Source organism: Lontra canadensis, unplaced genomic scaffold (assembly GCF_010015895.1).
Source record: "Lontra canadensis isolate GAN:19392208 unplaced genomic scaffold, GSC_riverotter_1.0 scaffold98, whole genome shotgun sequence".
In the NCBI taxonomy this organism is placed as follows: domain Eukaryota; kingdom Metazoa; phylum Chordata; class Mammalia; order Carnivora; family Mustelidae; genus Lontra; species Lontra canadensis.
This window is the reverse complement of record NW_022631092.1, coordinates 4,330,151-4,347,990: the sequence shown is the minus strand read 5'-3', so window position 1 is coordinate 4,347,990 and position 17,840 is coordinate 4,330,151. Positions and strand designations below refer to the sequence as shown.

At 42.0% G+C, this 17,840-nt stretch overlaps 1 protein-coding gene across 6 annotated transcripts in view; it reads right to left on the bottom strand.

Annotated features, from left to right (window-relative positions):
* Nucleotides 1-17,840, bottom strand: part of SIPA1L1 (signal induced proliferation associated 1 like 1) — a 179,684-nt gene that overhangs the window by 95,765 nt on the left and 66,079 nt on the right. For all 6 annotated transcript variants that reach the window (XR_004380275.1, XM_032837370.1, XM_032837372.1 and 3 more), the window contains exons 3-4: nt 14,815-14,945; nt 9,747-9,935 (exon numbers count right to left, since the gene is read on the bottom strand). Coding sequence is in view for 5 of the 6 variants with exons in the window: in XM_032837370.1 (XP_032693261.1) it covers nt 9,747-9,935; nt 14,815-14,945 (320 nt within the window). In the remaining variant the exon portion in view is untranslated. The remainder of the gene's footprint in view (nt 1-9,746; nt 9,936-14,814; nt 14,946-17,840) is intronic.

Sequence of the window (17,840 nt, the reverse complement as noted above, 5' to 3'; positions counted from 1 at the left end):
AGGATTACGAAATTTGTTCAAATGTCAGGTTTCCTCCCATCTGAAACTGTGCCAAATGTCACTGCTCTATCCTCTGCTCTATTCGTGGTTTCTACTGCAATTAAATCAAGGTAGGTGGTATTTTCTGAACGCAGGCTCCTGCAATCCTTCGTTAGCAACCCTGCCCCCTGCCAGAAGAGAAGAGCTGAGGAAGAGGAGTGAGATAAATAGAACACGGACCATTTAAGAGAAAGAGCAAATGTACTTGGAGGCGGAGCTATGGTTTGGGGTTGTGAGTGGTTAGGAGGTTATTTAAAACAGCACTCTTCCGTTTTTTTGAGACATACACAAACACATCTGTATGGGTTTACATACATGAATATATAATCCTTCCGTGTCCTTCTCAGAATAGAGTTATGAGGACACCAGAAGCCATCCTGGGAACAGGCCTGTGTTTACCCACAGTTTGGGATCTTCACTTTGGATAATCTCAGGGCCATGCTATACAATCCCATGCTTGCACATCAACGGCTGACAGGGAGATTTCTGGAAGCGTTTAGACCCCCACCAATGTTTCTACTATAACAAGGAATGATGGTCAATCCAACAGGGCAAAGGTTATAATTGACATGAAGGTCTTGAATCTCAATAAAGCAGAGTGTCCTTAAAACCCACCAAAGTGATATGGGCTCTCAGAGCTAGGAACCAACAGTGGATAAAATTGCTCTTCCTCTAATAAAGTGGAAACTTCAACACAGAATCAAAGAAACAAATACAAATACTCAGAGCCCTGAGTGTCTGGAAGGATGGATGATAAAGTCAGAGCCCTCCGCCAACAGAAACACAACTGAGTAAGCAACTTCTCAGTTCTGCATTTCCACCTCTTCTTGCCTTGTGTCCCGGCCTCAGTGAGGCTACTGGGGAGGCAAAGGCCACGAGACAATCCAGTTTTGAAATTCTTATACAATCTTTACATTATTTGACTTAATCCGGAAATTTCAAACCGTCAGTATGAGTCATGGTATTTCACTGTAAGGCGGTTCTCAGACTGTGAGCCATGAAGCTGTGAGGGGGCCTGAGCTTTGCTCTGGGACACAGATATATGGAAGTAGTCTGATCCTTTCAGTTCTTGCTTTTAAACTCCGTTAGGCTGTACAACAGTAATGTCTAACTTAAGGATAATTTTGCCCCACTACTGAGGCAAAACCATGCTGAGAGGACTCTCTGCCATGGGAACTAGGAGGTTCTCCAGTTGGCTTGGTGGAGGCAGAAGCTATTCCTGGCCTTGTGGGAGGACTGAGGATTTGCCCCCGTAAACCTGGAAGGTGGTTCTCACCCCGGACTCAAGTTGTTTCCTCAAATGCACACACTTGCTAGTACTCATTTCTGCAAACGCTGCCCTCTCCTTGATTTCCCTGGACTAAGCTGTTAAGTCTGACTTGGGAGACTGCCGGGCTTCCACAGACGCCCCCCACTCCCTCATACTCCAGCCCTGCACTGCAGTCTGCAAACTCTTCAGGCAGAAAGCTGGTGTGATCTCTCTGTCCATTTAACTTGCTTCCCACCTCCCAGAGATCACTGTCCTTTGCTGCCTAATGCCCCAAATCCTAAAAACCATTGTTTCATTGTTTTGCCTAGTTTTTTTTTAAAGTTGTCTCAGATGAAAAGGTAAATCCAGTCCCTTTGTCTTAATCTTGGCTAGAAGCAGAAATCTGCCTTGAATTTTTAGATCAACTTTATTGGCATATAATTTCTGAACAGCAAACTGCATCCGTTTGATTTAATAAGTTCTAATACACCTGGTACCACTATCAAAATACAGAAAATTTCCATCATTTCTGAGTTTCCTGGTTCAGTTTGTAGCCCATCCCTGTATCAACTCAGATGATCATTGTCCCCCACCCCCAACTATAAATTACTTTTCCTTACATTTTTAAAGAATATTTTTGTTAAGTAAAATCCACTGTGAGAGTTACTCTTTTGGCACTCTAGAAACCTGTGCTGACTTCTACCTTTTCTTTAGACTTCAGAGCCCAACAAATGGTTGATTTTAACAGGGGAGAACCCGAATAGATATATTTCTAAAGAAGACAAACAGGTGGCCAAGAGACACATAAAAGATGCTCAACGTCACTAATCATCAGGAAAATCCAAGTCAAAACCACAATGAGATATTACCTCAGAATGACTAAAATCACAACCACAGGAAATAGCAAGTGTTGATGAGGATGTGGAGAAAAGGGAACCCTTGTGCATTATTGGTGGGAATGCAAATTGGGGCAGGCCCTGTGAAAAACGGAATGGAGGTTCCTTAAAAAAATTAAAACAGAAAATATCATATGAACCACTAATTCCACTACTGTGCATTTACCCAAAGAAAAGGAAAACACTAATTAAAAATGATAAATGAACCCCTATTATTATTGCAGCATTATTTCCAATAGACAAGACATGGAAGCAACCTAAGTGTCCATAAACAGATGAATGGATAAAGAAGATGTGGTACATATATACAATGGGATATTACTCAGTCTTAAAAAGGAACGAGATCTTGTCATTTTCAACAATACAGATGGACCTAAAGGGTATTGTGCTAAGTGAAATAAGTCCGAGAAAGACAAATACCATAGGATTTTGTTTATATGTGAAGTCTGAAACAAACCAACAAACGAAGCAGAAACAGACCCATAAATATAGAGAACAAACCAGTGATTGCTCAGAGTGGGGTGGGAGGGTGGGAAAGACAATATGGGTGAAGGGGAGTGGGAGGTACAGGTTTCTAGTTATGCAAAGAGTAAGTCAGGGGCAAGATAGGTACAGCACAGGGAATAGTCCTTGGTACTGTCACAGCATTGCAATGACAGATGGCAGCTACCCTTGTGAGCACAGAATAACACAGAGACTCGCTGAACCACTGAGTTGCACACCTGAAACTAACATAACATTGTGTGTCAGCTATACTTCAATTAAAAGAAACAGCAAAGATATCAAACTGATCACTGTGAGCTGATGCTGAATCCTATAACCTTGCTGAACACACCTCCATAGTCCTAGGAAGTTTCTGTAGATTCCTTGGGGTTTTGTACATAGACTACCATGTCACTGAAATAGGGATAGTTTTTTTTTCTCTCCTTTATCTGTCCTTTTTTTCTTTCCTTTATCAGTTTTTTTTTTTTCTTTTCCTTTTCTTGCCTTATTGCACTGACTAGAACTTCCAGTATCATGTTAAACAGCAACGGTGACAGTGTTCTTGCCTTCTGAACACTAGGTCTTTCACAGTAAGGAGGATATAAGCTGATGTTTTTCATTAAGTTGAGCAAGTTCCTCCCTACTTCTCTTTTTATAATGAATAAACCACTGTTGTTCCTCAACTCCCTTGATCCTTAGCCAATGTGCCTCCTTCGCTCCACTTTGCAAATTCATTTTATGTTTGCTTTATATACAGTGCACACGGTTTTTAGCTTTACTTAGCAGGAAGAATGGGCAAAAATTAGATCTACCCCATATTTCCAGAAGCAAAAGTACAAACTTACTTTTAAAAACTATTTCGTCCAATGTTCCTGGTTATTCTCACTGGGTAAGCTGGTCTGCAGCAAACCATTCTGTCATTACTGGACGTGAAGACCTTGTTCATTTTTCAAAATCCTCATCATTCACACTTACAGCATTTAACATGATGAATTTCTTAACCACTTCTTAAAAGACTCATCACTACACTATCCCCTAAAAAGAATGTCAAAGAGACTGGAAAAATTCAGTGTTGTGGGCAAAAAATGCCATTTAGAAAATTAATCCTCACTGGAAATTACTAACAAAAATAAAATCACTTTAAAAATGACATGGATACTGGTCGGAAAGTTATTTTAAAAAGCTGACTGAGATGCTGTCAAAATTATTTTTATTTGTGCACAGACATATTCTAAGCTATTTTTACCTTAGCGTAACATAAAAAATTTTTATACAAACATGCAATAATCTTCCCTAATGTGCAAAATTTCTCACAAAAATAAAAAGCTTCATATTGTGTATTAAATTGATAATAAATGTACCTGGTTTTGATTTGGCATTAAGACAAATTTCTATTATTGGCATTAAGACAAATTTCTATTATAGAAAAAGGCTCTTCATTGCATCACTGTTTGTAATAGGAAAAGACTGGAATCAATCTAAATGTCCATCAATAAGGGAAACTGAAAAATTATGGTACAGCAACACAAGAGTATTATGTAGCCATAAAAACAATGGGAAAGCTTTCTTAGATATTGATATAGAAAGATCTCCAAAATTTATTACTCAGTGAAAAAAGAAAGTGTCCACAGCATGCTACATTCTGTATAAGGAAAAAATAAGACTCTATATGCATATATGATGGTATCTGTATAAAGAAAGACTATATAAGAAACTAGCAAAAGGGTAACAACTATGTAGGAAGAGAGGGGAGGAAATAGAACAGAGTAGGAATGGGATCCCTCAAAGTAAACATAATTAGTTTGATTTCTGTACCATTTGAAGATATTAGCTAGTTAAGTCCTGTAGGAAAGAAACCAGTTTAGATTTTGTTCTAAAGCTGAATTTAAAACACAATCCACAATTTAAAGCCAAGACTGAAATACCTGCACTCCATTACTCTTTCTGGACTGTGAACCAAAGAATCCCCACTGCATGTCTTTACCATGCTCAAATCCATCCTGCAAACTGCAGTCCCACCACAGCTAAATGTCTTCCAAATGTCACGGCTATCAGCTGGGCTAACCAGAGAATCTTCCCACTGGACAGGACTCCAACCAGTTGTCCAACCCAGCCTCAGCCCGGCACAAGAGCATGGATGAGCCAGGGCAGATTCCTTGTGAAGAGACAAAATAAAGCTACAAATGCCAGTGCCTTCGTCCCTTGGCCTGATGATGGTCGTGTGTGTTTCCCTCCTGATAATAGACATATAGGTCCATGAGCGGTTTAGAACCAAAGTGGTGGCCATCTGAATTTAATTGGGCACTAGCTGTTATCATAAACTAAAAGAAGAACAGAATCTCAGGAATGGTAATTGTTCTGCCAAAGCTTCATTCATATAAAAGGGGTTTGGGGAAAGATGTTTTCCTTATGGTTCATTCTTTAAATCTGGCTGCCTGAATCAAAGAAGAAAGTGGCTGGTCAAAGTCATTTATCCTCAATAAAATAATGCAACGTGGCAATGAATATCCTCTGTCAGCACAGAATTTCATCCACATCTTTAATCAAAGAATCAGTGGTATTCATTATCAAATAACATTTGCTTCTTTCCTTAACATTTCTTCTTGAAATAAATATTGCAGACCTAATTAGATATGATCATTTTCCTCTTTAACTTCAATAACTTAGGGATAAGTTTTTAAGGAATAGAAAGCCCAATAAATATTTTCTTTTCTTTGCATTTTTAATAATTATCTAGAAAAGTAGTGGAGATACTCATTTAGGTAAAACCACTACCATGTACATGAAACTTGACATTTCCTAATGAAACAGGACTACCAATTCTCTCTACTGCAAACTGGCAACTGTAATTTAATATGTTCTACTTAATATTAGATGCCGAAGCCAGCAGCAGTACTGCTTAGAGCCGTCTTTCCATTTTCTTCTCCCACTCAAGGGAGGTAAAGGAGGACAGGGTGTTCAGTGCACTGCGTAAGAGCGAAGGCTCTGGAACTCGAATGCCTGCACTCAGGACCTCTGCCACCAGACCCTAACTGTGAATGGTGGGGGTCTTTCGGCCTCTTTGTGCCTCAGTGCTCTTGTCTGTAGATCAAGAACAATAACAGCACAGACACCAAAGGATTCTGAGGACTAATTAAAATAATTCATGTAAATTGCTTCCTAGGATGCCTGGCTTGGTCACTGCTCAATAAAAAAAAATACCTATTTTTATTACTCTTAAATGTGCCTCCCATTCCTGTGCAGCTAGGCTGTCTGCTGCCATAACCACACTCTGCTTCCATCCCTCTATGCTTTGTTCTTACTATTCTGGGTCTCGACCACCACCCTGAGGAAATCCTCCTCCCTTCCATGGCCCATCTTGGGAACGGGCCTCATCAGTCATGGCTTGGCCCTGTTGGCCTGCACCTCGCTGCTTTTTGTTTGCAATTCTCTTTATTATACTCATCATATTAAACCTGACTTTCATTATAATAATTTATGACCTTGTCTCCTTCATGGGTAAGGACTGTGTCTTACTAGTCTATTTATTCTCCATAGTATTTAACAATCCGCAGAGAGTGGTTCTCAATAAGCATTTATTAGATTTGAAACAGTTGTGCTTACCTATGACCGTGAGCATAACATATTATTCGGCCTGTACTAGCAGTGCTCTCATGGGATGCTCACAAAGGTTAAATGAGATAGTGCATGTGACGGGCCACTAACAAGCTAATATTCTATCATTATCAACCACAGCTAATAGTTCTTTGGAGCACATCATGTGCCCAGCACAGTGGCTTTCCATTCCCTTGGCACAGAGTAGATGAGATAAAGGTGTTTTTAAGTGATGAAGAAAATGGCTCTGACATGGCAAATTTAAAAGTAACAGTTAGCTATATTATTAAAAAGTTGGCCTGAAGAGATCGTGAAATTCCTGATATTTTACAGCATAGTTTTGAATATCTAAATAATTCAAGACATGCAGAAGTATAAAAACTTGCAAATCGTAAAAACAAAGGGCAGTATTCTGCAAATGTGTATACCCAGTGGTCAGGACTATTAAGGGAAAACAGCACTGAGAACTTCTGAAAGTCTCAATCTTCTCGAGCATAAAATGGGCCAATGATTAGAAGCCCTGTGCAGGGCACTGTAAGGAGTAAGTCAGGACATGTGCTAATGTGCTTATGGCAGTGCACTAAGTAAACATACATGCTGATCTAATTTATTTTTATCATAAATGATGTTCTCAATTATCTAATAAGTGAAGGTCTAGGACCAAGATGGATAAACCAAATCCAGAGCTGATCCAAATTTTCTGAGTCACAGTCTGTTCTAAATTACTGACAGTGTGAAATCACTGGTAGGGTATTGCCCGGTCTAGGACAATGAAAATGGACATCAATAAATAGTGAGAGCCCAAAAAGGCAACAGGAAGGAGAATGTGAAAGCTCAGAGAAGCCACATATAAAATGTGGATAAGCATATATTCATTTTCTAAAACCTCAGAAATTAAAACACCTACCTTCAGTTCCCACAAACATAATCAGTCTAATCACACGAAAAACACATTTTTTATATTTTTGTGAAATGCTTTCTTTCATATATTACAGATAAAATTTTAATTTGTTCTTCTATTCATTTCAGCTTTTTAGAAGTGGTAAAATGAAAAAATAAAGCACCAGAGATCTGAAAGGCAAAATGTCGCAATGAAGCAAGCAAACAGTGTTTTCTTTTTCCAAGCATAATCATGTATGCTGTTTAAAGGAAAAAAGATACTAAAGGATTTGCTTAAATGAAACTTAAGGGGATATCTAGAAGTTCTTTTCAGTAAATCTAGTTTCCTGATATCATTCTATGAATCTTTTTAAACGTAAGGATGTACAAAGCATGAAATTTTTAAAAATGATGACATGGACGGAAACAAAATGCTTTGCAATGATTCAAATGTGTAATCCACTGTACGTAGATGCATTTCTTTTTAAAAATCTGTATATATAAACGCATGAAAATAATCATTTTCTCAAAATGATTCCAAGGCCTTAATGAGATTTCCTACCAAAAAAAATGACTCCCCAGACTAAACGCTCAAGTATGCATGTCATCTGCTTTTTATCAGCACAATCCTGGCTTTGAATGCTATGGAGATATAAATGAAAAGACAGAGGCCAAGGGAGTTGGGGGTTGGGAGGGGTGGGGTGTGGGGAGGTGCTCCTTAGTCCAGATTTAGAGCTGCAGATTAGAATAGCAGGCTTTAAACTTCTGTGTTTTACTGCCTAGTAAAATGTCCAAAATAAAACTGGGGAGACTACCCTAGGTTGCCAAATTTTAATTTCTCAGATGAAAGGCATTAGAAACAACTAACACATATTATCATCAATAATTTATGAAGGAAAGGATATTTTAATAACCCCTAAGAATAAGCAGCCCATAATTGTAGCATGGGCAGTTTTGTGAATTAAATAAATTTAGCTTTAAGTTAAACTCACTATATAGCATTCTTATCTTTTCTACGTTGATGGGACCACAAAGTGTTCATCACTAAGAGAGGGCATAAGATGGGCCAGAGACCACACAAGATGTCTATAATTAGGGCACCCACTTTTTCCTGAATATGGGTACAAAAACAGAAAAATGGCAAAAAATACCTCCCTTCTATAAAATAACCTGTTCTAATGTAGGATTTAGAATGTTGAATTTGTGACTACATTATCAGTGTCTAAATATAATTCTCCTTGAAAAGCACAGTAACTGAAAAGACTAAATCCATAAAGTAGAACCTAATCCTCATTTTTCTATTCCTCCTCTGTTAGACTGAAATTCAGAACATTTATTGGAAAACAGCCCCCAAACAGTTGAGCTTCCAGGTACATCGGTGGTCTTCTGGAGCATTCCAAGTGTGCCTGATTTGAATGTTATTAATGTGGACACGCAGAGCCTACTTGAAATCTATGTACAGAACAGACATCGGCTGGGCTCTCTGACAAGTAAAGTGAATGGACAGAGAGAGCAATGGTTTGAAAAGTTGTGTCCAGCCATTGGCTCCTAACACTGGCTGACTTAAAAGGGTACACCTTAAAATGGATTTTTTTTAAAACTCCTATTTATTTTAATAATGTTAGAATTTTTGGTTAATTAAGGAGATGCCATCAAAATTTGTTCATAAAATGGCATTCAATAAGTGGACCAATTTTATATTTGGAAAATTTTTTTAATTGCAATAGTAAAACTATAATTAGTCATAGTGCCAGGATGTAATATGGCTGAAATGTTCAAAGATGTTCAAAGAGAGAGTCAGAGTATATAAATACAGCATCTAACACAACTAGCCCAGATGCTCAAACTATTCCAAGCAGAATGTGGGCACCTCCCTGGTTAGTGAATTTTCCAGAGCATAACTTTCTGTTCTCTACCCTTTTGCTGTCTCTGTGTGGATTATCCTATCAACCATCTACATCTTGACCAAATGGCCAAACATTAAGGTACAGGAAGTTTGGGAGTGAGAAAATCCTGAGCATTTTCCTTTTGTGACTAATTAGGACACAGATTTTTAAAATCTTGGCTAGCATACATCTTCGATGGTATAAATAGACTTTTGAAAACTGAAGCGTTTAAGAATGGCAGGGTACAGCGGCTAATAGCACAGGCTTAGAACTTACTGTGTGAACCTGGGCTTATACTCAATCTCCTGAGCCTCAGGGTCCTCATCTCTAAAATGGGGATAATAATGGTGCCATTCTCATACGGTTGGGAGAATAAAATGGGTAACATATTTAAAGCACTTAAAACAGAGCCTCTTTTTACTACTACTACTTATTTCTAGAGTATCTGAAAAATTCACTGCATTTATGGAAGATTTTATAGTGAAAGAGTTTATACTGAACACAGTTTAAGAAGTGTATCTATCAATTCAGACAGAAAATTTTATCAGATGAGAAATGTTCAGAGAGTTAAGGAGAAAATGATTAACTGCAAAGAGACCATCCTTTGTCATAAATGGTATCCGTTTTTCCTGTCAAAAAAGAAATACCGAGGTCTGTATTCTGGAAACCTAGCACTTAATCTGAGCAGCAAGAATGCCCACCCCCAGAAGTCAAACTCACCCCTTGTTCATCTAGTTTCATGAGTTGCTCCGTGACCTTGGGAGTGTTGAAGGCCAACCTCAGGCACTGGACGTTGAGCTCAGGAATCACATGCTCCAGCACTTCCTTCAGGGGGAGTCCTCTAGCTGTCGAGTGCTTGGCTGTTGAGGGAATGGCGTCCTCCAGGACTGAGCCTCTCAGTGTCATGAGCTGAAAGACAGACATGCGCTCCGTTGAGGACTCGGGGTGTGGGAGAGACATAAGTACATCGAACGCTACCGCCTAGGGTAAGGGGCTGCTGAGGAGCAGGGAAGGACTTCTGAAGGGGAAGCTGGTGAGGGAGAAAGAATGAATGGAGGGATAGAAGAAGTCTGTGTATGAAAAGAGGCCAACACTTCCAAGACCCAGCCAAGTCCAAAGGCACTCATCATCAAGCCTTTCAGGGACACCTACTTAAAAACCATATACAGCATTTCCTTAGAGAGCTCAATAAGATCAAGGTCTTTATATGGCTGTAAAACACCACTAACCAAATTAAGAAGGACATATCCCGGAGAAATATCTGAAACATAAAGGCTCAGGACTTAGATGTTATACCTTTCTTTCATTTTATATTACATTATTTTACTATGCAATTATATTTTACATTACATTACAAAATTTCATTACATTATTTTATTACAAAAGATAAAGGTACGGATAAAGTTTCAAATTTCATAATATATTGCTCACAAGCATATACTATTTATATTCCCAAATGCTACGATAATAAGACCATGACTGCAACTAGTACAGCAGCCTAGACAACAGCACTGAAAATCACTTTAGATTTCCTCTTATTTTTTTTTTAAAGATTTTATTTATTTGACAGACAGAGATCACAAGTAGGCAGAGAAGCATGCAGAGAGAGAGAGAGGAGGAAGCAGGCTCCGTGCTGAGCAGAGAGCCCGATGAGGGGCTCGATCCCGCATCTCAGGGATCATGACCTGAGCCAAAGGCAGAGGCTTTAACCCACTGATCCACCCAGGTACCCCAAGGTTTCCCCTTATTTCTTAAAACACTTTCCATTATTATGAAATGCAAACATAATCAAAGAAATTTCTCCATGTAATGATGATTTGTTGGAGTAAACATGAGCCTAGAGGAGTCTAAATTTCCAGAAAGTGTCACGCAGCAAAGCTGTTACTATAATGTAAACACTGTATGGTGATCCAAGAAAAAACCGTATCACACTGAACACCTTCCCATGAAGCCAGCAGGTCACCAGTCACTGACCCGCAGCAGGTGTGGCCAACTGACAGAGGAAGGCGTGCCTGCAGACAGCCAGGTGTGCTGTGTGCGAGCGGGAGAGGGAAGCAGCCCACAGTGGCAATTTGGAAGGTTGAATTTGCTAAGAAAAGCATAACAAGCTCAGGTTCTAAGAGAGTCCAAAGGCAGAGTAAGGATGTTGTGGATCAGTGCATAAGAAAAGGCCCTCACGGAAGGCCTGGCACTAAAAAGGGGCCACGAGATTGGGGGTGTGTGTGTGTAAATTCTGTAAAAGAGCATGTGGGAGAGCAAAGGAAAAACAGGATATGGGGTGGAAAGAGCCACCACGGGGGCGGAGCAGGATCTGAGGGGAGCGCCCAGGAGGGCAGGCGGGGAAGCCAGGGCCCAGGAGCACGAGTGCATGCGTGAGGGGCTGCACCCCATCAGGCTCCCCCACGGAGCCTCAGACCTCGTTTGAATGGGGAAGAGGATGTGTACCCTAAGATGAACTGCAGGAGGAAGAAGCCGCAGGCAGACAGTCCAGCTGGAAGGAAGCTGTTAGGAGGCTCAGAAATCAGGCAAAGGGGGCATGATACACGGTGAGCAGGGAAATGGAAACCAAAGGAAAAGGCACCAGAGAAGTGAAATCTCTAACATTTCCCAGCTGATGGGGAAGAGAGAGAAGGGCAGGAAAAGCAAAATTTACTAGCATCTTGCTCTCCATACAAGAACAAGGTACTATCCATTTAATTAATATCTTTTCTTTCATTTACAAATAATTTGCTTTCAAATAACACTTGTGTAATAAAAACATCATTTTTCCTATGATTTAATATGGAATTTGACAGAAATGTTTTCTGGGGCTTTCTTCTGTTTGTGTTTTAAATCGTGGGAAACTGCAGAACAACCCAGTTACTGTGCCCCTGCTTCCATGGGACCACCTGTGCCTGGGGACAAGAAGCTACACAGGCTGAAGCCTGTTCAGTGGAGAAACCAAGACCAGGAAGGCTAATCCTGCACCACAGAAAGTCAGCAGCTCACCTCAAGGAAGCCAAAGCAGAGGAAAAAAAGACAGACTCGTTTTTTCTATCTGGATCACTAGCATTGCTGCCATTTTTCTTAACGATATCCAGAAACAAGACAAGGATCTTAAGAAGTCCTGGTGCACCTTTGCTTAAAAACATTCACATGCTGTAAGGTTTTGTTCATAAACTGTCAGGCTTATAAATATGTTTACGTCTTCCTGTTTAGGTTGTGCACTGATGATTTCTACTGAAACACAAGAGGAAACAGCGAAGTGTCTGTTGGACAGGGACCGGCATCTAGAGATATTTCTCTCAAAGGACTTTCGTTAGTTAATTTTTGTGAAAAGCCTAACATATTATAGTTAAACCACATTTAAGGATGACTTTGAATGGAAAGGAAAAAGTTAACATGAAAGCTAGGGACACTTCATTACATACACATTAGAGAGGACAGAAAGGAGACAGAGAGGAAGGGAGAGCACGACCTAGGGTTCTACGCATTAGACGTGCAGTCATGAACCACTCAAGCAACAGTCCCACCTTCATGGGGCTTAAATTCTCGTGGGGGAGAGAGAAAACAAACAAAATAAAAAGTACTGCATGTGAGGTAGTATTAAATGTTCATGAAAAAAATAAAGCCTAGCATGAGACATGAAATGGGATGTGTGGGAGTAGAAATTTTAGATCCAGTGGCCAAAGAAGGCCCCTGTGATTTATGCGTAAAGGTCCGGAGGAAATGAGAGAGCTGCGGCCGGCCGGGAGGATGCCAGGGGAAGGACCTTGCAGGACAGAGGAATAAAGAGTAGCTGAGCCCTGAGGCAGAGGCACTGAGGGGGCCCGGAGGGGAAAAGCCTAAATTAGCAAGGACACTGACTGGCTTTTACTCAGGAGATGGGAAACCTTTAAAGGATTTTGCACTGAGGAATGACAGATCTGGATTACATTTCTAAAGAATCCCTGCAGGGCTTAAAGGCAGAGCTGGAAGAAAGGCTCTCAGAGAAAGAGGATGGTGGCCTGGCCCAAACCAAGGTGGTGGGATGAAAGAAGGGGTTGAATTCTGGGCATATTGTGAAGATGGAGTCAACAAGCTTTGCTGACAGACCAGAGTGGGGCTTAGGAGGCTAGGAGGAGACAGGAGTCCGGTGCGACTTTAAGTTTCTGGCCTGAACAACTTTAGTAACAGAGCTGTCAGTTAAACATTAATGTGAACATAAAAATAAGTGATGACGGTGTCTTAAAGCAGGAACAACGTTTGACTTGGATGTTCCAGTCAAGGGCTAAGGCAATGGACCCAAGGGACCATCAGACGGGCTAGCAGGAAGAAGACGGAACTGTCAGACCACAGAAGTGGGGGTGGGGAGGGTTGTGTGTGCAGGCTGAACACTGGGCCCAGGCAGCAGGGGATGAAAGGACAGCAGTTAAGGCTGGAGGGGGAGGAGAGGCTGGGACCAGACAGGGAAGAGCTGGGAAGCAAGCTGCAGGGGACAGTCATGGAGACCAGTGACAGGAGCCAGGGAGGAATCCCTCTTAGAAAACTCTGCCCTCTGACGTCATGGATGGTAGGAACTGGAGTGGCCCTGGGAGGGGAAATAGGTAGGAACAGGAGGACAAAAACCCCAGAAGTAAAGAAACAGGCTGACAGGAATCCAAGAAGGCAGAAAGAAGCAACTACCTACGTCCAGCTTCAAAAACAGTGTGTTCTCTGTGCTTTTTATGTTCACCAAAACCTGCTTAACATATAGCTCTGGTTAAGAGAGAAAGTACAGTGGGGCGTGTGAGCTCTTCAGTTCTCTGTGGCCACTACGTACAACCCGTTAGATACTGAAGTCATGCCTTTAAAAATCCTATTTTTAATTTCCCCGGAGTTCAAGCTGAGGAACAATTACTAAGTGAAGCCAACCCCTGAAACCTGCCTTGTATCCAATGGGGGAAATGAAGTAAATGTCCTATTTAAACTGGTTTCAAAACCATTATTTTCTAGCTACCTCAGCGGGGTTTTGGGCATCAATGCACAACAGCAATCCTACGGTGAATGTGGTGCAGAGAGGCAGTAACAAATTCATAACTGGCACAACTGTGCGTTTAGAAAGAAAGGCGAAACCTCAGGGTCCCAAACCTGTTCATGAGTTTACAACAACAGCACCACCAACAAAAACTGCTTTGGTGGCTATTTCATTTTTCCTTTCCTTTTCTTTTCCTTTGCTTTTTCTTTTTCTTTCCTTTTCCTTTTCTTTTAAAAGAAAAATTCACACATGATGTGTGCTCCGAGTCCTAGAGAGCCCCAAGAGCCGGTCTCCCATGCTGTGAGGTAACCCCGGGTTCGCCGGGTCCCTTGGAGTCTCCTGACAGCTGGGGAAAAGCCCAGGGGATGGACAAGCAGAAGTGGAAGAAGAAAAGTCTCTTTCCCTCTTCTTGGGTCAAAAACGGTCCTAAGCAACAGTGTGGAAGAGCAAGTTAACTCTTGGGTGACCCGCTCTCACCTGTCAGGCTGCTGGCTCAGTGCTGCCCGGCTGCTGGGGCACGGTACACAATATCCAATTGGGAATCTTGAGGACTCCAGCTTCCTGGGGCCGCACTTACCTGAGTATCTTTCTCCAAACCAAAACCCCTCATTCATTTATCGCATCTACCCAGGGTCGATGGAGAGGAAGGATTCAAATCCAACTGTGATGTGCACCCCCGTCCCCAGCAGAACAGATGAACGGGGCCTTGGCAGAGTCTGAGACCCAGGCAGCTCTGTGCTGGTACCTTCCATGGCTGTGCTGCCACGACTCCTCACTCCGGTCAAGCCTCAGTCTTCCTGGTTTGCGACTTACCTCACTGGTTCTGAAAATTATTCGGTAGTTGTACGGAGATCCATTTTCTTTCGTTTCTTCTGGTTTTTCTCTTCGAATGCTCACAGCCACTGGACCAAGATTCTCATCGGCACCAAAGTAGTTCCAGTGTTCTTGGATAAAGTAAGACAGCAAAATTAGAAAAGTGACACGTCACTTTAAAAATGTTACATTCTGCCTGATATTTAGATCGCTCAGAAGTTATGTCAATAAAATGTAAACACATTTAGCAAATATTCCTCAGTGAGTTATAAAAACAGAGCCTTAGCTATATAAGTTTGGTCTCAGGGGAGGTAACACTGAAGAGCGCTGGCCTGTTAAGTGTCTTTTTTTTTTCTTTAAACTACTCTGCAACTTACTACTTAATTATTATCATTATTATTATTATTATTTTAAGAGATTTGTGTTCCATCCCCTCTATTCTACCATTTAAATAGGCTACACTGTGTGGGCTTCCTTGCCTAAGGGAAGGTTTGTGCCACTGCCAATGTTTGAGCACAAAAACAGAAAAAAAACCCTACACCTCTTGAGAACAGAGACTGAGGATTGAGGATTTTCCCGCAGATTAAAAAAGCCTTCCCAGGGGACATTTGGGTGGTTCAGTCAGTTAAGCATCAGGTCATGATCTCAAGGGCCTGGGATCAAGCCCTGCATCCCACCCTCCAAACCCCCCACTGCTCAGCAGGGAGTCTGCTTCTCCCTCTCCCTCTGCTCTGCCCCCAACTTATGTTCTCTCTCTCAAATAAATAAGTAAAAATCTTTAAAGGAAAAAAAAAAAGAAAAGACTTCCTAGAACAGGAGAGGGGAGAAAGGACAGGGAGTCACTGAGCCACACTGTCTCCTAGCAAGAGTAGGGTCTATGGAGGAAAGAGCTTCTAGGAGACAGAAGCCGAGGGAGCCAGAAGCTGAGGCCCAGGGCTCTGGGCCTCACCAGTGGTTCCCATGCAGTGAGCACCAGAGCCATCCTGCAAAGCCATGAACCCGAAGGGCACATTTGGGGTGGGTAAGAGCTCTCTCCTGGGTAAGCAGTGTAGCCAGATGACTGACGATTCAGGGCCCTTTCCTGAACGTGCTGGCCCTGCGCATGACCCCAAACCCTGGCACAGCCTAGGGGGTTAGAGGGAAGCCACCAAATGACTGAGGCTGAATTCCTTCCTCTTGGCCAGAGGGGAAGTCAGGATGAGACTCATGTTAATTAACAGAAAAAAACTTTAAAAATGATATTCACTATACACTAAGTATATAATTCTCTAAAAAAGTTAAAATTGTTGATACACACATGACATTTTCATTTTCACAGATGAGGAAGCCCGTAAAACAGAAATATATGAAAAGCTAAAAAGCTAAAGTAGCTAACTTGTTTTTCGAACCTCCACAATCCTTTACATTGTCCTAGCTCATTTACATGTGACATGGCTAGATGACGGAGTCATGACATGGTAAGTCGCCCTCATACAAAATGCATACATTTGAAAATACACATCATTCCCATGCAAGATATAAAAGCATTTAAAAACCCATGTGAAGAAGAAATAATGGCATAAAATGTCTAATCGTGTAGTCTTAAAATTCAGGTAATGTAGATGAAGACACTTTGCCAGTACTAAAGAGGGATTATATAAGGATACAGGAGGGGTCTCCAAGAACACGGTCATAATCCATGGAAATTCAAAATGAGAAAACTCAGTGGGAATAGAGGCACCGAACATCTCATAGGTGGGCAACTGAGAAGCGACCTGATAGGCGTCACGAAATCTGTGTACAAACACTCCTGTACACTCTCAAACCACAGCCCGTGAGAATCATCACACTCCGCGGCTGTCTACTCCTACTCTGCATCTCAGTTTAGTAAGCCTGGTGGTCTGGTCTTCAAGCTCGTGGCTTTACTTCAGAGGTGTGATCCTTCCAGATGCTGACAACGTCCAGAGCGTAGGGCTGACACAGGCTTGCATGCAGCAAGTGATGTGACAGAACAACAGACAAGGAGGAAGAAAACCAAGGCAGGAGACAGAAATTGTATGAAAAAGTGGACGAGAACTTAAAGGAAACAAGACAGCGGTCTGGGGCCATTGAGAGGAGGAGCGCTTGAATCACTGCCCGGAGCATTTTACTGCTGCAGCACAGGACTACACCGCGCCAGTGTCCGAGAGGAGCAGGAGCCACATGCATTACAGTCTGCTCCTTGCACTTTGGGGATCGGACTGCAGTCCAACTCTCTACAAAGTCCTCCAACACACCCACAGTCCTCAGGAAGGCAGGTGAGTTCCCCGTTCTCTGAGGCTGGGGACGTTTGGGGCTGCTCTCAGTTCCCTGCTGGTAACCTCAGCGGCCCTCAAGCTGTCCCCAGGCAGCTCTCGCTCCCCCTCCCCGGAGCAGACACTGCAAAGGTTCTTCTGTTCTCCTTCCACTTCCCCCACCTACCTTCTCCTTGGTCTCAGCGAATGACAACAACCGTCTACACCACAAGGAAAAAGAAGCCACATCAGAAGCAAGCATCCTCACTGTCTGCCATCATACACACAAACTGACCTGGATCCAGACTTGTGTTCTTTTTCTTTACAGTCCCAAACCTGACCTCCCCCGCAATTTTGGCCTCCATTCATTGCACCTTCCCTGAGACTCTGATGCCTTGAACCCCCCTCTTCAACTTCAGTGTCTCTCTCTTTTTCCTCATTCCCATCATCACTGAATCAGGCTCATGTCTCCATCTTTAAATATAAAACTTGTCCTCAAGTCCTTATCACCCTTTGGGTTCTCTCCTTTGTCTTTGCTTCCACTGGCAACCTCCTGAAAGGGCTGCCTAGTTCCTCACCTCACAACTGCTACAATCCGACTCTCATAGTACAGCCACCACTGGCAGCTTTCAAGCTAAAGCAAATAGATCATTTTGGTCCTTATTGTGTTCCAATTCTCCAAAACATCTGGCACAGATGATCATTTTCTCTAGAAACACACTCACCTCCCGGCTTCTGTGATACCACCTCTGCCCATCGTTCTTCTGCCACTCT